We start from the raw sequence: 23,998 nt of genomic DNA on the forward strand, positions 1-23,998 counted from the left end.
TCGACGGCGGGGCCAGGCTCCTCATGGGCGAGAGGAAGGCACTGACCTCCGCCGGCGTCGCGTCAGTCCCAGGGACCGGCGGGTATGGGGACGTGCGCGGCACCGGCGGAGCCGCGGGGGTGGAACCACCCTGACCCTCGTCCGAGTCGCGCGACGGGCGAGGGGAGTCCGAAGAGCGGTGTCGCCTCTTGGACTTCTTGGAGTGCTTCGACTTACCCGAAGACTTTGAGCCAGACGAGCGACGATGTAGAGTGCGGCTCTGCGACCGATCCTTGGACCTCCTCCTAGACCGGGATCGAGAGTGGCACGGAGCCGAGTGGCGAAGCTCGAGAAGCTTACGGGACCGCTCCTGCCGAGCTTTCGAGGTCAGGGCCATACAATCGGAGCACGACTCCGCGTCGTGGTCGAGGCCCAAACAGTACAGACACCGGCGGTGATGATCGGTCACCGACATCAGTCGGTGACAGTCGTCGCAGGCCTTGAAACCAGGCATCCTGCCGGTACCAGAGTCGAGAAAGTGACCAAAAAGAGTAAAAAAAGTTAGTCAAAAAATGACTAAAGGGGTAGCTCTCCCGGATCGGCGCTTACTGGCGCGGAAAAAAGAACTGACGTCAGCGCGCGAGGGCGGCGTCTAAGTACTCCGACGTCATTCCGGCGCACGACGCAGATGACGCCTAGCGACGCGCAAGGGGTATTGCTACAAAAATCTTCCGGATCCAGTCTGACGCCTGGGGATATTCTAAGGTGAGGAATCTAACTAACGTGTTTCTTTCAGATATCTTGTTTTCACATTCTTCTGATTGGTTAACCCTGTATGCATTGGGAGTGTTCTTGGTGAATATGTGTATTATAAAAGATTGTGCGCCACAAAGTAAAGTGGCAGTCTCCTGAGAACATACCGAGTGTACTTCTGGGACAACTGTACTTAGCTGCAGCTAATAAACCTTATCTTCTACGCCTAACGGAGTGTCCCGTGTCTCTGTTCGACAAAGCAGGTGAACTCAGGAGATTAAGGCGTACCCTGCGCCGCCAAGCCTTAAAGTCTTGGTTCTTCACCAGCTCATCCATATCGCATTGCCTTGGACAACGGGTGTGGGAACCAGGCGGCGAAGGTTGGGCATTTTGCGTTTGCATGTGTGGCGAACAGATCTAGGTCTGGTTGGCCCCACATCTGGAAGAAGGGTTGAAGAACTTGCGGATGAAGTTCCCATTCGTGTATCTGTTGAGTCTGGCGACTTAACAGATCCGTCATCTGATTGTTCACCCCTGGAAGATGTTCTGACAGAAGATATACGTTTGGTGGAATGGCCCATCTCCATATACTTTGCGCTAGATGAGACAGCTGTGTGTTCCTCCTTGGTTCTGTATGTAATACATTGCTGTCGTATTGTCTGTGCGAACTAGGACAGCTTTGTTGAGGAGATGTGTTTGGAACAGCTTTAACGCTAGAAAAACTGCCAGTAATTCTAGGTAACTGATGTGGAACAGTCTTTTTTTAGTGGTTCACTTGCCCTGAATTGTGTGGTTTAGGAGATGGGCTCCCCAGCCGGTGAGTGATGCGTCTGGTGTTAGCACTATCTGTGAAACCGGCTCTAGGAACGGCCGCCCTCTGGAAAGATTTTGTTTGTTCCACCACTGCAGAGAGCGATGTGTGCAGCTGTCCACCAACACCAGATCTGTAAGTTGACCGTGAGCCTGGTTCCACTGACCTGCTAGGCATTCCTGTAAAGGGCGCATCTGAAGTCTTGCATGAGGTACAATGAAAATGCAAGAGGCCATCATTCCTACGAGTTTCATAAACACTCGTGCTGGGAGAGTGTTGGGGCTGAATCTTGGAGATGAGGGTTTGCATACTGGTTATCCTTGTTGGATTGGGGTATGCTAGAGCTTTGGAAGTGTCTATTGTGGCTCCTAGATACTGATGTATGTAGGATGGTTGAAGATGTGATTTGGTGTAGTTTACTCTGAACCCCAAGTTGTGTAGCAGCTGAATGGTTTGATGAGTGTGGTGAACACACTGGTGGTATGACTTGGCTTGCATAAGCCAGTCGTCGAGGTATGGAAATAAATTGATTTGTTGTTTTCGCAAGTGTGCTGCTACTACTGCAAGGCACTTTGTGAAGACCCTGTGTGCTGTGGTCACCCCAAATGGAAGGACCTTGAACGGATAGTGTTGGCCGTCCAGAGTGAACCTTAGGTATTTTCTGTGAGCAGGGTGTATGGGAATATGAAAGTAGGCGTCTTTGAGATTTAGTGTGGCAAGGAAGTCGCCTTGTTGAAGCAGTGGAAGGACTTGTTGAAGAGTGATCATGTGAAAATGATCTGACTGTATGTAGAGATTGAGGGGTGTGAGGTCCAATATTGGCCTTAGGGTGCCGTTCTTTTTGGGGATTAGGAAATATAGGGAGTATGTTCCTGTTCCTTGACGTTGTATAGGGACTTGTCGTATTGCGTGCTTTTTAAGCAGTGAAAGAACTTCCTGTTTGAGGAGCATCAGATGTTCCGTGGACATTGTGCGCTGCTTGGGTGGTATATTGGGTGGAGTTGCTGTAAGTTCCAGGCAGTAACCATACTGGATAATTTGTCTCACCCACTTGTCTGTGGTGATGGATTGCCAGACAGGTAGGAACTGTGATAGTCTCCCTTCGACCGGAGTGGAATGGTCTGGAGGGAGTGGAGGGAAGTCACTGTTTATTAGAGGGAGAGGCGCGAGTATTGTTGTTACCTCGGCCTCTCTTCCTTTGTTGTTATTTCCTCTGTATCCACCTCTAAAATATCCTCTGTTAGGGGATGTTTGTGTGGGGTTTTTCTATGAGGAAGAAGCAGTGTCTGCACTGATATTTTTGGATGCGCCTCTACAGAAGGAGCGCCGAAAGGAACCTCGTGTGATGGAGACTGTAATGCTCCCATGGATTTAGCAGTCTCCGTGTCCTTTTTCATTTTTTCTAAAGCTGTATCCACAGCTGGGCCAAACAATTGTTCGTGATTGAACAGGTGATTGAGGATAGTTGTTTGTACCTCCTGTTGAAGCCAGAGATGCGCAACCAGGCATGTCTTCTTAGTAACACATTAGTGTTAATGAACCTTGATGCGGTGTCTGCTGCATCAAGGGCACACTTGATTGATGCATTAGTTATTAATTTGCGCTCTTGAATTAAATCATTGGCCAGGGTCTTGTATTGATGAGGCAAATGTTGCAATAGGGTTTCTAGTTGGTCGTAATGATCCCTATCATACCTGGCAAGTAATACCTGCGCATTGGCTATCCTCCAGTGATTAGCTGCTTGGGCAGAAACTCGTTTCCCCGAAGCATCTACTATTTTAGACTCCTTGTCCGGAGGTGGAGCATCACCGGAGGTTTGAGAATTGGCACGTTTTCTAGCGTTGGTGACCACTAGAGATACCAAAGGTAGTTGACCCTTGATGTAGGTAAGATCATTGGAAGCAGGTTTATATTTTTGTCAATTCTGGGGTTGAGAATTCTAGCCCTTACAGGGTCTTTGAATATGGCTGGGGCATGTTTAATGAAGCCTTTTAGCATTGGTCAAGTTTGCACAGCTTTGTGTGACTGTGTAAAGGTGTCTATTAGGAAGACCTCCTCTGGGGATCCAAATACATTTGAACACCATGGTACAGGGTAGCCCTGTCTATAAGCTGGCTAAAACCAATATTGTCATCTGGGGGAGATGGCTTTGTTGGGTATGCATCGGGGTCTGGGAGGTCTGGAGGGCCTACTGGGTCATCATAATCATCCCAATCGTCCTGTGGTACATCTGTGTCGTCATCAGGGTCAGTGAAAGGATAATTGTTTCCTCCCCCATCCCCTAAATCATCATCATCCTGTGGTGGTGGGGAGTATGGTGGAATTATGGGAGAGTGTGGTGGAGAGAAAGGTTTAGGAGGAAGAACAGGAGAAGAGGGTCGTAGAGTTGAAGTAGCATAGTCTCTTTTCTTTGGAGGCACCACAGGGATGTCCAATTTCCTCTTCCTGTGTGGAACATTAACCACATGTCCTGTTTTGGGGTCCACTTGGAGTGTTTTTGCTTGGGATCCAGTCGCAAAAGTTCTTCCTCTTCGGTAGTCGTTTTCGGCGCCGATTTTTTTGGGTCAGAGCGAGGTTTCGATTTGTGCTCTAGAACCTTGGAAGGGTTTTTTTTGATCCTTCGGCTTAGATGTCGAAATCTTTTTCGGCTCCAAAATTTTTTGTTTCGGATCCAAAGCCTTTTCCTTCGGCGCCGAGGTGCTCGGTACAGATTGCTTTCTGGGGACTGCGGGAGTAGGATGTGCTCCCGCCTTCGGTGCCGATGGTGTCTGTGGGGCACTGGTATGCGGTTTGGTCGGTGCTGAGCAGCTGGAAGGCTTCTCCTTGGTCCTGGGAGCCGGGCCTGGGGGCGGGGCATCTAAAGTTTTCTTTCGGTCGCGACTGGGGCCAGCAGGCGAAGTCTTGACCGGAGCCTTTTTTTCTTTCAGGCGAGGTTGGAGTAGGGGCAGTTGTACTCACTCGTTGACCTGGAGAGATGTGGTCATCTGAGTCGGTGTCATCTGCTTCGGAAACGATTTCCAGATCCTCCGAATCCTCCTCCGGGACATCGGGCCTTCGCTGAAGATGTCCTCCGGCACCGGAGCTGCTTGCTGCGCCATAACGTGTCCTCGGGCCTGGCGATCACAGATAGTTTTCTTGGATCGAAAAGAGGCGCAGGCTTGGCAATTACTCCCCTCGTGCTAGGGCGAGAGGCAGAGGTTACAGACCTTGTGATGGTCGCTGTGTGGGAATTTAGCTCCACACTGGGGGCATTTTTTAAATGGAGTCCTTTCCATTAGCCGTAGGCCCAAAAGGCGCCGATAGGCCCAGCGGCCCGCTTCGATGACTAGAATCGGGCATTTGAGGACCGTGTCGAAGGGCACGCGAACAAAACAATACCGTCGAGTTTCTTTGATGATTTGCGCGTCGAAAAGGTTTGGAAAACACGGTACCGAACCGGAGCACTGAAGTTACATCCGAACCCGATGGTGGAAAAAAACAATCTGAGGATGGAGTCGATGCCCATGCGCACTATCGTCCAAGGGAGGAGTCACCTATCTCGTGACTACAAAATACTTCTACCAAGACAACAACAAGGTGCAAGCATCCGAGCCCAACACCAGATGGCGATCTATGCACAGAGTGTGAATTCTGCAGCTCATATGCCTCGAACACATGATTGATTATTCTCCTCCTCTAACTGCACCCCATATTTATCTACGGCTTTCTTTATTACTTGGTTGTGAACCCCAAAATTGGTGTCTCAGGTGCTCTCTTATCCTCAAAGTATTTGGGGTGAACACTGAACAGGCGTTGTAGTCCTCACTTTGTAGATATACAGGCAGACAGAGGTTACAGAATGGGTGTTGGTCTTTTTGAGCAAACTTATGATGATAGTTTTTGCACAACTATAACTGTGTCTTCTCCATCTCCATGTACAGGGAGCCCCCTGCATGTGCATTCTCTGGAACCGTGGATGAGAAAAAAACGTGTCCTTCTTGCGCAATTTCTCCGATACCTTCTTCAGCTGCATCCTTCTCTCCGGTCAACTTTTGGTAAACTTTTCTTGATTTTCGGCAAACAATTTCTCCCAATTGTTTGGAAGCCTTCAGCATGCATCCAGACCCAACGGCAGAAAAAATAATCTGAAGATTGCAACCAAAGGTCCAAGCTGGACTGTTCCCATGAGGCACATGATCAAAACTGATTTGCAAATAGCTATGACCGAACTGGGGTGGCGAAGTGAGCTTAAGAATGACGATGGATTCAACTCAGATCTGTGACTCGGGATGAGTGTCTGAAAAATTTCAGCGCTGCGTCCATCATCTCCTTGTGTTTGCTTCGAGCTTCCAGAGGAAGTACAATGACGTAACAAGGGGACACCAAATGGAGGTTCATTGATGCCCACCAACAACAAAAAACAAAAGAGTAGAAAGGCAAATTATTTTAGGGAGAATTCAGGATCCTACCACTACTAGATGGAGAAATAATACACAGCATGTGATTCCAGAAAAGATCCACGCTGCAAAACTATTATTGTTGTGGCCAAGAACTCAGGTAACATTGTATTGGTTGTCCTTTCTTTTCAATAAGGAAACATTACCTGTTTGCAAAAAATATTTAGGCTTCTATTAAATGCAGGTGAGAAGTTGCTGAAAGTGAAACAATGTTGACAAAAATTGTCCCGGAAATAGAATACGAACAGATGTGTAGAAACTATAATGTATTCCCCGTAGTGCACGCATATTTGTTTATTGAGGGAATGGTGTATAGTAGGCAGTTTCAATTCATCAGTCCCTTTTACTGCCATTCATAAATTAACTAAACCAAAAGGCGTGGGTGGAAGGTTAATTGCTTGGAGGAAGAAGATAGAGCAGACTAGGAGTACAAGTAGCATAATCAGTACAGTGAGTAAAGTGCACTTAACTTCAATATTCACTCCTCCTTTACTCCTGACCATGACAATATGATAACATTCTAAATTCTCGAAGGTAGGAGGAAGGAAAACAGCCAACCAAAAGTTTAGCCAAAGCATGCACAGACGGAAATCTGTAACACAATATTGACAATAAGTCAGAATAGTAGCCAACTGTCTGCTTTATTGTCAGTATCTGATATAGCCTGGTGCTGAAACCTGACAGGATCTTAGCTGGCCTTTATTGCCTGGGCATCTGTCCTTCTGTAAGAATAAGACCTCACATGTGTAGCACTCTGAGGAAGGAAACAACACAGCAGGAAACTGAAGCTTTTAAAGCTAGCTTATAAGTTAAGTGCTCAATATAGGTGATAAAGTACCTCTCTGAATCCCTCGAGCTTTGCCGACAATTCTATTTAAAACGTTTGAGCAAGCTCCACATGTAAATAGTATAACCTCATGACTTTTAGAAAAAAAGAGTAATACATGTCATTGTTAATAAGGAATTGGAAGGAAGCTGTGGGGGAGGGGGAAACAGAAAGACAACATTTGTTTAAAGACTGCAAGGATAGCACGCAGAGAAGGACAGTATCCCATCTATCCTTTCATCAGAGGTACCTGAAACCACCAAAACAGTCTTGCGCTACAATTATGTTCACTAGAGGCTGGGTGTTCTAACAGCCTTTTAACAACATTTGTCAAAACTGCCAACACAAGACTGATTTAAAGACAAATACCGTGAGGTTTGCTTAGAAGGTGAATGATAAAAATGTTTCTGAAAACGCTGCTTACAGCAGCATTTTGCAAAGATATACATATACTGCCTCATTTGTATCTGACATTCTTGCAGGTGCAGTCACTGGAATGCGGGGCTGCCACTTTTATGCGACAAGTTCCGACACTGCTTTCGCCTGCCCTGAACTGGCAGAGTTTTGAAAATTGCTCTCTGTGGAAGAAGGTGTTTGTTTTACCAAAGCAGCGGTCCTAGACCTTCATTTATGAATCAACAAATGATTTTGTGAGCATTCATTAGAACAAATTAATCGCTCATGGAACTTAATACATTATTTACAACAGAAAAGTGCAACAAACCATAATCTGGTTCACCATTCATTTTTATTTTCATGTCAAATGGTGAAAATCATATGCACGTTATCAATTTAGCAGAGAAGGTTGCTCCAGAGGGAACGTGCATAGGAGAAAGGGTGTTCAAGTGGAAGGTAGTGAGAAAGAATAATTAAAAAATTGTCAAAGGAAAATGTAATACATCAAAACAATTGGACTGGTTTTGAATCACCGTCCTTGAGGGCCTGGCCACGCTATTCAGTATATAATCACAAGTGTATTGCAGTTTAAATTTAAATAGAAATCAATCCTAGAATGGCACGTGGGGGTTAAAGTTCGAGGTCCAGGCTAGATTAAAGGGGGCGTCGACGTTTCGACCCGTCTTATGGCCATGAGAGTGATTTGATCCTCGGCCTTGCGGATCTTCATCAGGACAGCGTGGGGCAACCTAGGGAGGTATGGGGCCTTGTCACATACCGTAAACTGTGATATACTGGTCAATAATTGAGGTGAGGAGCTAGCGTCCACAATTTCAATGGCTAATGCGGGCAATTTCACGGATCAATGCGCATAGGAGCAGTAGCTTGAAGGCTTGAGACAGGACATGGAGTTTATATCCAGTGGTCTCAAGGTAGTGGGTCTGCATAAAAGTCAGTATTGTCCAATATTGTTCATGAGTTAGGTCTGATTTCTATTTACATTGAAAATGCAATACACTTGTGATTATGAACTGAATAGCGTGGCCAGGCCCTCAAGGACGGTGATTCAAAACCAGTCCAATTGTTTTGCTGCATTAAATTTTCCTTTGCCAATTTTTTAATATTCTTTCTCACTACCTTCCACTTCAGCACCCTTTCTCCTATGCACGTTCCCTCTGGAGCAACCTTCTCTGCTAAATTGATAACGTACATATGATTTTCACCATTTGACATGAAAATAAAAATGCATGGTGAACCAGATTATGGTTTGTTGCACTTTTCTGTTGTAAATAATGTATTAAGTTCCATGAGCGATTAATTTGTTCTAATGAATGCTCACAAAATCATTTGTTGATTCATAAATGAAGGTCTAGGACCGCTGTTTTTTGTATCATACCTTACCCAGGTCCTTGATCACTATTGGGTCACCCCATTTTTGTAATGGCTGTTTTACCAAAGCGGCGTGTTACTGTTTGGAGTACTGAAGCATGTAAGGTACATGCATTTCATGACCAACTATCGTCGGCACATACTGAAATGAATGTGGCGAATTGATGTGGAGAATGACTGTTCCCTTATGGGGAGCTTAAAAAAGGTTTACATTTTTTGGACGTGGGTCCCTTGCTCACTTTGTCACTGTATTCAAGCTAGGCTGGCTGATGAGGGGTGCTACCCTGAAACCGGTCTCAGCATGCTTGTTTCCAGTCCAGGGAAGAAATGGCTTGGCAGTTCGGTCTGGACTGTTCCCATGAGGCTCAGGGTCAAGACTAATTTGCATATTGCTGTCTCTGAACTGGGGTGGCGAAGCTATCTAGAGAACGATGATGGATTCAACTCAGATCTGTGACTGGGGGTGAGTGTCTGAATAGTTTCAGCGCTCGGTCCATCATCTCCTTGTGTTTGCTTTCTTCGCCTTTAGTTGACAGGGTATGCCCAAACGTGGGTCCCTTGCTCACTTTGCCACTGGATTCAATTAGTCTGGCTGATGAGGGGTGTTAATCCAAAACTGGTATCAGGATGCTTGTTTCTGGTCCAGGGAAGACATGGCTTGGCAGTTCGGTCTGGACTGTTCCCATGAGGCACAGGGTCAAGACTGATTTGCATATAGCTGTGTGTGAACTGGGGTGACGAAGTGAGCTAAAGAATGATGATGGATTCAACCCAGATCTGTGACTGGGGGTGAGTGTCTGAAAAGTTCCAGTGCTCGGTCCATCATCTCCTTGTGTCAACTATAAAGGAAAGCGTGGTCTTGAAATCACTAGCTACAAATAAGCAGCATACAAACTTGCTGGCAGGAGAACTACAATCCTGGCACCACAGGCAGTGTTTTAGGGATCACAAAAAACATAACTTCTGAGAGACTCATGATTTAAACATAAAGAGGGTTGGGGTGATCGGGGGATGCGTGGGGGGGCAGCAGGCAAGATAAATGATTCCATCATGCTGAAAAATCAACCACTAGGTACTTTAGTAAAAGAAGTAATAAGTGAACATCCAGCACCCAGAAGCAATTAACCAAGGGTCTGGCCTCAAATGGTGGAGAAGACAATGGAGGGGGAAGACATATGAGTACAGGAGTTGAGGGTATGTGCCTAGCAATATCCTAAACTTCACTGACACTTTGTGAGATCACTCTGTTCCATCTCCCTACCAGGGATGACATATCTGTGTGCAGTTGAGGCTGTATATGCACTTAAGAGTGGCATTCTGATAAGTAGACTTGAAAGACTCATGCCACTTATCAATAAACTGACTAAGAAAAGAGCACAGGAGCTCTGCACATTTTATACACGACTATGATAAATGGAAAATGAGGATATAAACCCAGAGTTTGCTGTATGCTTTTCTATAAACAAATAAAATCATAGTGCTACAGAACACTGAAAACAGACACATATGCTCCTTACAATACAACTGGACACAGACATAGGAAAAACAAACAAACAGCCCCTAAAGATCAATGCTTATGCCCTAGGATCCACGTCAGACACTGTATAGTGTCTGAGGTATGAAGTTAAGTTCTAAAGGTTTTATAAAGAAGTCCCTTTAAGTACGTTATCTCCATTTTGCCTAAATTCTGTTGGGGAATGGGGAATAAGGACTCCAAGTCAGTTGCTATGCAAAATGGACACGGATGCAGCATTAATCCGAGGATTAACAGTGATTTTATACATCTTAAGCAAATTCAACAACAGCAACCTAAACCAAGGTGCACCTACTCAATGATTGTCTTGGCATCCCTCTCCGAAACATCATCCACATTCAGATCAATCCGTCGTTTCTCTTCTGCTTCCGTCCTACTGGAATCCTCCTCCTCATCCTACAGCAGAAACATTTCCAATAAAAATTAACTTCAGTAACTGCTAGGTCCATCAGGCACAGCACAACAGCTTCACCATGGGGTTGGTCAACAGCATAGTCCGAGGATCAAAGAAGAACAAAACATACATTTTGAATTGCATTTGCCCCTATTCACAATTCTATTTTATGAAGACGCCTGCTAAGGACTAAGAGAATTGGGCAAAGATTGGATTTACAGGTTTTTCGTCTGCTGTTTTCAGCAAGATGTTACTGCCTTTTATCGTCACCAGTAAGCTGCAGAGCTCACCCTATATTCTTCTACTGTTCGATGATTATGTGAGCCATTTCTTTTTAATTCAGCTGGCAGGAGACACTCTGGCTTGTATGACTATGGATTCTTCAACATCAGCTGCTACAGTAGCCCTAATATCTTACTTACATTCATAATAAAGCTCAATAGTAATAAGACCAAAGAACTTATTTATGGTGATGCACATCTTTGGGCTACTGAGGTTCCCCTGAATAAGGGCCTTCCATTCAAGAAAACATGAACAGGGGTAATAACTGGCATACAGCATCATAGCACCATTCTATTCATTTTGTTTTAAATACCCAACTGCTGATGGTAGAGCTGATGTCTAATAGACCCAGTTGCAATTAGTTAACTGTCAAACATTCCATCAGGCTGTCTGCTTTAGAGCTGTTTCATAAAACGTATTCATACTATACATTCAGATAAACACTATTTATTTTTTATACAGGAGGTAAAATGGCAGATGTTTTTGGGTCTCGCCTAAGACGGCGCCTGCGCTGTCAGTTGTGAGACATGTTATCTTATAGTAAGCTTGGAGCCCACATACTGCTTACCACTGTTTGGCTTTGTTGTCACACCCATCTGCTTATCCGTTAGCTCTGCAGGCTTTCTATCCTCTTCGTGTGTCCCGCTCTGGGAGCATGAATGCATTACTATATATTCCTACTGCTTGCTTGTTCAGGCACTACTTTTTTCTTTTTGTATAGGTACTTTATGAGAGTGCATGTGTTCTCTCACCATCTCCCTCGTGTGCTTCCATCACACCACCGCCATCCTCCGTTTTCCAATGTCTTGACCGTGTGCTTCTCTCCCACTCATCCTGCATTGCCTTCTCGCCCATGTGTTCTCTGCCCACAAGCTCCATGTCCCTCTCTCATCTGTTTGACACCCCACCCATGCTCCTCACCCCTTGTAGCTCCTACACCCATCCGCACACCATGTTGTTTCAATCACTGTGTTGCTTCCCCAAACTGCTTTAAAAATCCTCTCCACCCATGGCCCCATGTTGCTCCTGCCCCTCCTTCCAAGTTGCTTCCATGCCCCACTTGCGCACCAGATGTTGCTTCCTCCACCTGCCTTAAATTTATTTTATTTTTTTAAACGAACAAGAGTGCTTTCGCACTTTTTTTTCTTTTTAGTTACTTATCCAACTCTGATTGGTAACGAAAAAGAGGCAGCACTTACGAAATGATGCGACATTTATGGTAAAAATCTTTCGATAGGTAAGGGTATGTGTTTCTAAGTTATTTCTTTTAATATCTTTCTATAATTTGTCTTTTTTTAAATGACTTTGTTGAAACTCCTTAATAGTGGCTTGTCATTTTCCTAAACATTCTTTAGCCTTAGAAAAACTCTGGTTAACCAGGAACTTCTTTTTTTCCAGTTCTCTAAATTCTGCTTTGATTTTATGGATAGGTTTTAGGGAAGTTTCTATACTTAAAACCATCTAGCCTTGTGAGCATTTATTTGAAACATACCTAAAGCCAGTGTTGAACTCTTTGTTTTCTGTTAATATAATAGTTATATTACACACTTGCAACCCTTTAGGAATAATACTGGAATTTAGACAATCTGTTAGGAATTTGACATGCAATTTGGTCGTACCCAGTTTCCTATGTAACCTCTCTAGGTTAGATTAATCTGAATACTTTTTCAGAGTGATACACAGGCCATTGTTTGTGAGAGGGTCCACTTGTGATTTTTACAATGCAATTGTGTTGTGTAGACAAAGTCTGATTCAAACATTTAGCCTGAGAAAAGTCACTAAGATAGCAGCTAAGCGACTTAGCAACATGTGCACTTAGATAAAGGGCTGCGTTTAACTATTTTAAAACAACTAGGGCAACCTAATAATCCTTTGGGAGACTGGGTGATAAAATATTAATACCAAAAAAGCTACTGCAGGAATAGTGAGCTTTGCATCACACTTTTGTGCACACACCTGATTTAATGCTTGCCATGGCATAATAGTTGTAATTCTTACTCATATTGTGGGCATTCAGGGGATGTACGATGATGGTACCCAATGTGCCATTATAGAACCCACCCCTGGCATAATGTTGATAATTCTTGGCCCATTGAGGACAGCCATGATACTTTGGTCCCCACCTCTCACATAATGTAAGCCATGGCATAATGGTGGATATTCTTTTTACATGGGTTTTAGCATATCAAATGCCACAATGAATCTGCCCCTTACAAAATACCTCTCCTGTTATAGTGGTTGTATTTCTTGGCATAATGTGGACATCCATTATATGACCGTGTCTAATGACTGTATAAGCATTTGCTAACTAAAAGATATTTATTTCATGGGATCTAATAGATAAAGATGTGAAACAGAAGATGACCATGCATGAGACTAATTGTTCAAACTTATATTTACTTTATTAAAAAAAAGGAGCATTTCAGGACAAAATATATTTTTTAATGAAAACTGGAGTATTTGGGACATTACAGTTTATCCCAAATTGAAACAAAGTTCATTGCAAAATGTGTATATTTCCAGAAGCTGATATTTAAGAACACAAGTATTGCAATTCACAAAGAGTTCCGGAAACATAGTGCTGACCCTTTTATTTCATGACTGGTGGGATTATTTCATCCACTATCTTCATTAAGCTTTCAATGACATTGTGACTGTTGCTAATTTAATCCAGAGCCTGTTAATCGCATGGCAGACATTCTACTTTATGATTTTCATGATCTGTCTAGCTTTGCAGTCTGCAGCCTCAGATTGTGAGCTCTGTTTAACTTAAAATTTGTCCACACTGTCCCTTTCAAGTAGATCACAATCATAATGCAGGACTGTGAAGAAGCTTGGTGGAAAAACAGAAGGGAGTGAAATGTTGAAGTGAAACATTATGCTATACACAATGTAAAAACCAAAAGGCCAAGTGAAATCACAATTTCAGATCTTTGGAGCTACGTCTGCTTTTTACCCAATATTTTGTGAAATTTGTTGTCCCACAGTTTTTCAAAGCTTTCCGGTGGAGGGTAAATCCCGAAAATTCATGGTGTGGGCCAGGCACGCTTGGAACATGGTGAAGAAATTAGACTTTACCACAAGTTCCCTTTGCAGCGCATCCAAGAGGTGGAAATTAAGCTATTTAAGTGGTTTCATCCATGTGTGAATCGTACCCGATATTTACATTTCACCACTGCCAGACCTTTCCAGACACCACTGTTGATTGCTACCCTTAATATCACTATCATTTTCATATTTCAACAGCCACAACTGCCCAAGGCATACTCAAGAAGCATTTCCTTCTCTCTAAGGTGAGTGCTCAGGTCTAAAATGGCATGCAACGGATAGGAACAAACTAAGCCAGTCTTCAATACACTTAATAAATGGTCAAGATGTCAAAACATCTAGTATCTGGATTTTTTTTTTTTACAACATCCTGCTAAAAGTAGGATGCTGGCTTTGCTTAGCCACGTAAGAAGTTGAAGTACTACTGTAATCCTCTTCAAAGAGGACATTTGGGGGTTGGGTGCAGTGGAAATTGTAATGCATGTCTCCAGAAGCAGCACTGTATTGTATCTATGGTCCATCCTTTCTGTGAAGCCTAAAATGTCTGCACCAAACAATATATTCCTCTTTATTTTCTCCTGGAATATCACTCAAAATGAATGGCAGGTTGGGGTCCACTGTAGCTGTAGTCTCTGAGTAATGTAGCAAGACTACAGCAATGGTAGGGTGAAATGCATGGCTGGTGCAAGGCCTGCCCATTTTGGATAATTCCAGCCATCCTGTGAGATGACACCTGACACTAGGAAAGCAAAGATATCCCGAACAGCCCTTAAATACATGCACCAAGAATGCTTGAGCTGGAATGAATATTACAAACCATTCTGCTGCTCCTGTCAACATATCAACACTACCAAAACCAACAAAGCAGAAAAATCATGCAAATAAAGAAGATACTTCAATAAAGTTAGGTCTTTAAAACACATTCCAAATTTGAAAAGAATGGAAGTAGAACCAATGCCAAGACAGAGTTGATGTGTCTAGGAATGTTTTTATGTCCACTTACTTATTTTTCATTCATTTATACTTCTAGAGTAAAACAATTATACTTAGGAAACACCAGTTGTTGGACCAACAAGAAGTAATAGTATAAACTTAGTTTTGCCTGTGTCAAGGTATAAAAAACTATTCAGTTTAGCCAACTAATCACAGCTCGCTGTCTTTCAATCGGTTACGTTCATAGGTGTTGGTACAATGCAAGCACTCTGAGTTATTAGCAGCGTGGAATAAAAACAATTCGGCATGAGTGAGCCAAAGCTGCCAATGTAGCCATATAGATCTTAAACAAGTTAGGGCTCATGGTTGATCGCTCGGAGCTCCAACAATTACTTTTTTTTAAATCTGAGACAAAATGCTTCATAGACACAGCTTGAGAGCCATTTGATAAGAACAAGGTATGCCAGCTAGGAGCCGGGACTTTGACACAGATGTCTCCGAGACATTCAATAAGTAGCAGGCACATGGGGGCCGGAGCTTGCCTGACTCCAAGATGGCGGTTAGTTAGAGGTGCTCCTGAGACCATCACCTCCATCCTACATAATCCTGGTGCTTCCCGTCCCTAAACCGGGTCGAAGAGGCAAAATAACTTCGATGCCAAGCAACGGAGCCGATTTGACAGGAAAAATGGGTCCAATATAGGGACAACTGGATCTTGTGTGACGCTGAGGCATGCTGGCAAAGAAGCGGGGCGTGAGGCAGTGCCGCATAGGTGGGCCCCCATGCACCGCACTGAGGAAGAGCGGTGCAGAGCCCGGGTGGCTTGGCAAAGTGCATGCTGAGCTGAGAGAAGAGGATACCGCAGTTTCTTAACTGCGCAACACACCGAGTGATAGAGGCCCACTGCGGAAGCAACCACAAGTGTGAGGCCAAAGTCAGAGGGAGTTGAACTGAGCGAGGCCAGGGAGTGGAGGGAAGCATGGCTGGCAGGTTGGGCCTGGGCTCCAGGGACCGAGAGAACCAACCTGCGTGTGGAGGCAAGTGAGGGCCTGCTGGCAAAGAATCCCAGAAGATTTGCAGATAACCGAGTCCAGGGGACCCTACGAGAATACACAAACCGGTGGGGGTCTAGCGCTGGAGCGAGCTGACCAGGCGCAAAGCGTGAGCTCAGACAGAAGCCCAGCCTATGACGGTGCAGGATCCGGACCCCGGAGGCGACCGCATCAGGAGTGGATGAGAGGTATGCGCACTGCAGCGGTCATCCCAGCGGCTTGGTAATTGAAGGAAGGTGGCGGTGCAACCCTCCCCTCGCCAGAACTACGCAGATACCAGGTGGTGGGCGCTGAGGACCTGAGGCAGACACTGCTCAGGCCGTCAGGTGAAGAAAGAGGCCCAGTGTGCAGAAACAATTGAGCAGTGCAATGCAATCTAGACACACGCCAGCACAGGAGAGAAGTGGAAGTGGGGTGGCCTGAGCAAGGCAGCCCGGAGAGGCCGTTGCTCTGCGTCGCCCTGCCACAAAACAACCACTCAGGGTGCCAGAACGAGGAAAGGTAAGCGAGCGAGGCGTGGCTGATGCACTGGGCCTGTGCACCTGGCGGCAAACGAACCAGCGCATAGGCAGACAAGGGTGACCGGCTGCTGGTGTCACTCCCCTCCCGGCCTACAATTAACTTGGGGGAATACGATGCCCCCCTGGAGATAAAAAGACTGAAAGGCCTGACGCTGAGGAATGCTAATTTAAAGAGCAGTGAGGACGAAGTCCTTACTAGAGAAGCGCTAAAACTGGACCTCGTAGGCTCTTACACCTGGGGACGGCATAAGACATACGCCACTGCTGGCAGCTATACAGCCCAGTAATTGTAGATTAGTGACAATATAACCCTCCCGGCAAGGCTACATTAAGGTTGAGCAGAGAGCACTGCAAACCAGAGATAAGTGTGACCTGAACTAGTGAATGCAACGAAGCATGGCGTAGACTAGCATGGTAGAAAGGAGCAGAGTATAGCAGACGCACACCAATACAGAGCAGACTAGCCAGCTGAGAAAGTGATACTCCAGAGGGGCTATTATCCTAAGCAACGGTTGAACCCTCCGCCCTTAAAGATCACTGTGAGGGCAGCCCAGACACTGGCACAGCATCGGGCTCTCAGAAACACAGCGCAACAGTGCGTAAGAGGAGCGATAGCTAAGCTGTACTCTAAGGCTGAAAAGTGTACACCAAGGGTCCATACAGTTCTGTAAAATGAGCAAACCGAACAAATTATAGTCAAAGGTACATTTCAAACTACGTGAGACCCCCAGGTCCCATGAAATAAATACTCCAGACTCTGACGTACCCCCGGAAGACTCAAAGGCAGGGGCAGAGACAGACCTCAGACACATACTGCGTCCAATGCAGCAAAGTTTATCGATAATTGATAGTAAAATAGACACCCTAACCTTCCGCATAGACAGAATGTCCGAACGGCTAGACAAGCATAATGACAGACTGGACGCGGTAGAGCAGAGAGTTTTGAATGCAGAAGATGCCCTACAAACAGAAATTGGGGGACACAAAGCAATGGATAAACTTTTAAAAGCACTCCAATCCAAAGTTGAAGATTTGGAAGCTAGGTCACGTGGAAACAACATCAGAATTCTTGGCATTGCAGAAACAACCAATATCAGCAATGCGGAGCGCATATTGACAGAACTATTGGGCAGAGACACCTTCTCTTCAATATTCGTTGTGTAACGAGCACATCGCTTGCTGGTGCCGGGGACAGCGCTGTGTCCAATCTTAGCCAGACTGCTAAATTACAGAGACGGGGACGCAGCCCTGCGCAGGTCTCGTGAGTTGAGCACACTGTGACTTGATGGATATATCCTTGTTCCCAAACTTCATGAAGCAGGTCCAAGAGGGGCAAGATTATTCCTCCCTACGAAGAAGAGACTCCGTGAGCTTAATGTGGAGTACAGTATGCAATATCCAGCAAAACGAAGGATAAAGTTGGAGGGCAAAATACACTACTTCACGGATCCTAAATTAGTAATGCAGTACATAAAGCAGATGTAGCGTGCTGGAGGCAGCCGTGGCACCACTAGAGCCTCTCGGAACAATCGCGGAGATGTGCAGGACCCAGACGAACAGTGAAGTGAACATACGACACTGTGGGACTCAGACGGGATGGATAAGCACCAGCGCACTACACTAGATTGGTAAGACTGTTCTAATTACAGATGCGGGAGCCCTTTTCGGTGCCCTGGCTGCGCTCCTAATTGGGAATAAAAGGACACATATGCAAGACTGGAAAGACCATGCATGAAAACCGCAAATGAGTGGACCGCTCAATAGACCTTAAGTAATGGTAATTGTGTGGGACATGCTGAGGCACCGTATATGTTGCACACAATAACTTGGGTGGAGGGACGGATCAGAGGGAGACAGGGTTGGGAACATCTGGCCCCAAGTGTGCTCCACTAAAAGTAATGTTGTTTACGATGTTTTTACTTTTGGTATGTTTAAGGGAGGGAGGGAGGAGACAATAAGAGCTATGGCAGTTGGGGGAACACATAGTGTGGGAGGGACTGAGGGGGATGGGGTTGTTGCCATGTTCCAAAACAGGAAAACAATTACCAGACTTGAGACCGGATGCCACAACAGCACAGAGTTGCATGAGGAACTATTGCTTACATAGGCCAGGGGCAACAGGTGCACAAAAGAGCAGAAACTGAGACTAATCACCTGGAATGTTAGCGGTCTTAACGATAACAGAAAGGTCAGGAAAAAGTGGTAGCATATCTTAAAAGACACAAAATAGACATTGCAGTCCTACAGGAAACTAATCTCCAACAAGGTAACGCAGAACTAGCACACCGCGGGATGAAGGGGCAATGTTACGCTGCTAACTACACTTCACACGCCAGAGGTGTGCTAATCTGGGTGGGTCAACAATCCAGGGTTACCTTGACAGGGTTGAATAAGGACATGGGTGGCAGATATGCAATCATTAACATTTCTACTGATTGGTATATACGGACAGAAATACGACAACCCCCAATCCTACAAACTGGTTGAGGCTAAAGCACATCAGTGGGCAGGCATACTACAGGTTTGGGGAGGGGACTTCAATTGTATACTCAACCCCATCATTGATGGCACCAAGCCGCATCCCCCTCCCCCCCCCCAGATGCCCTTCGGCAGCGGCAAGCACTATCCTTGATATGATGCACAGGGGAAGGCTCACGGACATATGTAGACAAAGATCTCCGGACGTAGCGGGATATACACACTACTCAGCAGCATACGACACGGACACCCACATAGATTACTGACGAGTCTCTACACGGATAGGGGCACGGGTGACGGACTGCACTCCCCTCCCTAGCACATACTCGGATCATTCTCCAGTGCAGCTCACACTCCAGTATCAAGCACCCAGGATTTCGGCCTTCACTTGGCGATTCCCACCATAATCCCTGTTGGATACGGTCTTAAAAACTGAGCTGAAGCAGGCCATTGAAGAATTCTTTGAGCGTAAAGTGGGGTCGGTCACTACATTTGCAATGGTGTGGGATGCTTTCAAGGCCTATATACGTGGGATAATGGTCTCTAAACATGCTGGGGGTACTGCGAGACATTAGAGGGAGGTTAGAAACCCTGGAGAGGGAGCTAGCTGCTATGCAGGGTATATCGTAGAAAGAGGGCGAGTCTCAAATAAAAGCAGACATTAAACAAAAACGTACAGAGTTTCAAGAAGCAGCTAACGATGAAATTAAACATATGGGGAAATACGCTACTGCATGATCCAAACGGGAGAAGGGCTGGGCAGGAGCGACATTGGCTGGCATACTGGGACCCCCAAAGAACGTCAGACGTGATCACAGATGTATTAGACGATGAAGGACGCACCGTATGCAGCCCAGAAGCTATTGTAAAACAGTTTTGTAATTACTATAAAGCTTTATATAGCTCACTAAAGCAAACAGATGAGACGAACTGGCTGACTACTTAACCCACATCAAAATGCCATGGTTGACCTCTGAACATATAGAACACTTAATGACGTCCTTACAACAGTCCAAAATTACGTCTGCACTACAGCTCATGCCAGCTGAAAAGGCACCAGGCTCTGATGGGCTTACAGTGACATTTTAGAAGGCTTTTCGGGCGCTATTAGCACCACACCTAATAACACTATATGAAGAGATGGCTGAAACTGGAATAATGATGCCCCCCACAATGAAAGAGACTATGATAGCAACACTACTGAAACCTGGTAGGACACCCGACACCTGCTCATCTTACAGACCGCTATCTCTCCTTAACGTGGATGCCAAAATCTATGCAAAAATACTGGCTAATAGGCTGGTGGCACTGCTGCCAGGTATAGTGTGCCCAGAGCAGTCGGGATTCATCCAAGGCCGAAATCCAACTCATAATTTGCGTACATTGTTGGGGACCTTGCAATGGGTGGACTCTGAGGTCAGGGCGACGGCGGTGTTCTTAGATGCTGAGAAGGCTTTTGATTCGGTGTAGTGGGGGCTTATGTTTGCTCTACTACGCAAAATAGGTGTAGGGGACCTCTTTATACGATTAGTTTAATTACTTTACGCAGGACAAATGGCTCTTGTGAGGGTGGGAATCATGGTCTCCGACGCTTTTGAGCTCTCTAGGGGAACCAGACAGGGGTGCCCGCTGTCGCCGTTGTTATATGCGGTGGTGGCGGAGACACTGGCCTGTGCATTGAGCGAATACCACAGTCATTGGGGACTACGATTCCTAGCATACAGGCTTGTTATATTGGCGTACGCGGATTACACCTTGTTATACATCTGCAACCCAGAGAGTAATCTCACCGCTATGCTCAGAGAGGTGATACGATTTGGCCCCCACTCTGGCTTGAAAATTAACTGGGACAAATCAATCATCTTTCCCCTTACTCCAGCCATGACCACCCCAGCCCCAGAATACCCGTTACAATGGATACTGAAATCAGTATGATACTTAGGTATACGTTATCTATGCAGACCTCTCTGTAGTACTGCTCGAAAACTACGGGGATGCCATACAGAAACTAACAGATGATGTGGACAGATGGATCAAACTCCCATTATCGTTGATAGGGCGCATAGCTGTCATGAAAATGGTCATGCTGCCCAGATTGGTATTCCTATTCCAAAATATACCAATATCATTAACATGCACCGTGTTCCACCATCTCCGTACGCTGTTAATCAGACTAGCCTGGGTGGGTAAACAGCCCAGAGTGCACTGGGACTCCCTCACTATGCCTTATGAGTTGGGTGGACTTAACGCACCCAACTTGGAAATGTATTATAGAGCTGCACAGATTACACATGCACACTACTGGATACATGGCCCGCATTATACACCACACCTACACCTAGAGAGGGATGTGGCTGCTCCAACCACCCAGCCGCAAACCCTTATCTGCCGCCCATCCAGACGCCACGGGGTACTCTACTCCCTTGCAACCACGACGCAAGCATGATGCACATTACTAAACAGGCAGGCTGGTGCACTACTATACTCTGCACACATCCCAATACCTTTCTTGTGGTTTCCAATGGGCAAGAGAGAGGGGCAAGGCAGGCACTACACACACTGGGGATAAACACACGAGGCGACTTCTTTATTGATGGGGTGGTAAGCAGCTGGGAAACGATCCAGAAAAAGAACCCCCACATGACGGTAATGGCTAAATACCAATATCACTGAGCTAGGCACACTGAAAGAACCGCTAGGGTGAGATATGCTAGAGCCACAAACCATGGAGGCACTTTCAACATTAATTCAGACAGAAACACCATTATAACTAGTCACAAAATGTAATACAAGCGCCCAGGAGGCACGTAAGCCAGCGATGTTGAAGGTAAGGCTGGACTGGCAGAGAGATCTGGGTGAACTCATCAGCTAGAAGGGCTGGCAATACTGCTGTGCTAGGACCAAAACTCTCTCTCTAAATGGGCGAAACAGGCTCATACATTTTAAGTTCCTGCACAGGGTTTATTACACCCCTGAACAGTGGAGATATGGGCTTCGGGAGGACTCGACATGCTGGAGATGTGGGGAGGAAGATGCGGGATTCATGCACACAGCCTTGTGCGGCCCAGGAATATAGGACTATTGGTGAAAGATATTTAGAAACTGGGAGCTAGAACGGGCAAAGAAACAGAGCCTGACCCAAAGATGGCACTGCTAGGACATGACCTAAGCATTGAGAAAACTGTTTGGCCTAATTGCTATCGGTCTACTACTAGCTAAATGACAGGTGAGGTGGGGAAAGGCCTGACTCCAAAGATAGAAGAATGGCATACAGACATGCTCTACTGTAACACACAAACTGACACATTTAATGAGCTACTTCCCCTTAACAGCTGGCTCAAAAAACTGCTGGGGACCATATCAAACATATTCAATAAGCAGGGAGACGGGAGAAGAGAACAGCGAGGAAAACCAGACATAGTGAACTATGGGAAGAACTGTATATGCCTTTTAATAAGCAACATACATAGGGTCGTCCACCTCTGGATGCTCCATTCCAAACGTGCAAAGACCGACACAAAGAGACAAGTGCAGAGACACTACTGTGATTGTGTTGCACCTTTAACAGTGCATGATGATGTAAGTCATTTACTGAATATTATGAGCCAACTGGGAATTTACTGTTGTTTCATGATTGAGAAGCACTGTATCAGAAATCAAATTCTATAGTTGTGGTACTGGTCACGTTATGAGTCTTTTCTTGCCTAGATGTGATTTTTTACCAACTCCAATGGAATCAGGATCAAGGATATTATCCCAGTTAGATTGTTTGACCATTAGGCGGTAGCCTTTTAGGTTGCCCAACCCCCCACTGGTCCGACTAGATCTTCAAACGGGACTAATTTATGGAGGAATTGGAAAAAGGTCTTGTGGGACAACCTGGAGGGAGCACTTATGACAACCCCTCAATTGCAGACGGTGGCAAAGTCTGTGAGGTAACGCTTCTCTCATGGTACTGCTGCCTTGGGTTCTAGAACGCTGTATATTTTTTTTAAATTGTGTGTGTGAATAATTCTTTTTAAAAACAAAAAGAAAACAAACAAAGCCTTCTTACCCTTGTGGCACGATCTGATCTTCCTTGCCCCGGTCCGTCACGGCTTGCTAGTGCCGATTGTACGGAGGGCAGGAAGTAGGAGACAGCGCTTCCGGTCTCCTGGTGGCTGGACCAGGTCTGCGGTCTAGTGTGGAGGCAGGCGGGGCCTATTTAGGTGCCTGGGGCCAGAACCCCTGTCCGTCCTATAATCACTCTCAGTTATACCCCTGAGGAACTTTGTATGCTGCGCCCCCCTGTAACGGATGTATGTGCGCATAGCATACGGTCCGATTTCAAGGCACAAAAATGTGCTCACTGCCCCTTCTCACTGGCTAACAAACAGGGAGACACCATAAAGGAACAGAATTTCCTAATAATATTAGTCAATTGTAGATCCCTTACTAAACACAAACTTGAGCTATTCAATCTCCTCATGGATAGTAAGCCAGATATTATGCTGCTGACGGAGACATGGCTGTCCGAGGACTCTGCCCCTGATATCCTTGAGGCACTCTCCCTAAACTATGGGATTCTAAGATTGGACCGCCCCATTAATAGAGGGGGCAGGATTGCACTGATCCATAAACTCACAATTGAATGCGCCTTGGAAAGGGTGGCCATAGAGGCCTGTGAAGCGGGTCTCTTTACAATCGGGGCTGACAGCTCCCATGTTATCAAGGGCTTGCTAATATATCGACCTCCTGGCCCTATCCTACAGTTTGCCAATAATCTTAGAGAACAGGTCATTCAATTAGCTCTACGGTATGCTAAGGTACTGGTGCTGGGTGACCTTAACCTTCATTTCGATGATAGGGATAATGCCCCTGCACAAGAGCTTTGTCAGGAGATGGCCGCGCTCAATCTAATGCTCCAATCTACTCTCCCTACCCATCAGTTGGGACACTTGTTAGACCCCATTTTTGCCAACTGGGAAGGAATCAGGGTGGACGCTCCAATCCCGGTCCCTTGGTTAGACCACTATCTGGTTCGCTTTAGTTTCACAATTCTAAAACCCCCTACTGTGCTTAAATCAGGTAAACCCCAGAGAAAGTGGGACAGCTTCTCGGCTACTAAATTTAATCAGGCCCTATTGCTAGGAGGTCCCCCAGGGGGGAGTGATGTGGAAACTGCCT

The 23,998-nt window shown here is 45.7% G+C and overlaps 1 protein-coding gene across 3 annotated transcripts in view; it reads right to left on the minus strand.

Annotated features, from left to right (window-relative positions):
* The window catches only part of SMARCA2 (SWI/SNF related BAF chromatin remodeling complex subunit ATPase 2), a 1,761,756-nt gene that overhangs the window by 1,313,098 nt on the left and 424,660 nt on the right, over positions 1 to 23,998 (minus strand). For all 3 annotated transcript variants that reach the window (XM_085632958.1, XM_085632957.1, XM_085632956.1), the window contains exon 14: positions 10,420 to 10,520. In XM_085632958.1, coding sequence (XP_085489084.1) covers positions 10,420 to 10,520 — 101 coding nt within the window. The remainder of the gene's footprint in view (positions 1 to 10,419; positions 10,521 to 23,998) is intronic.

This window comes from Triturus cristatus, chromosome 2_1 (assembly GCF_964204655.1).
Source record: "Triturus cristatus chromosome 2_1, aTriCri1.1, whole genome shotgun sequence".
Classification (NCBI taxonomy): Eukaryota; Metazoa; Chordata; class Amphibia; order Caudata; family Salamandridae; genus Triturus; species Triturus cristatus.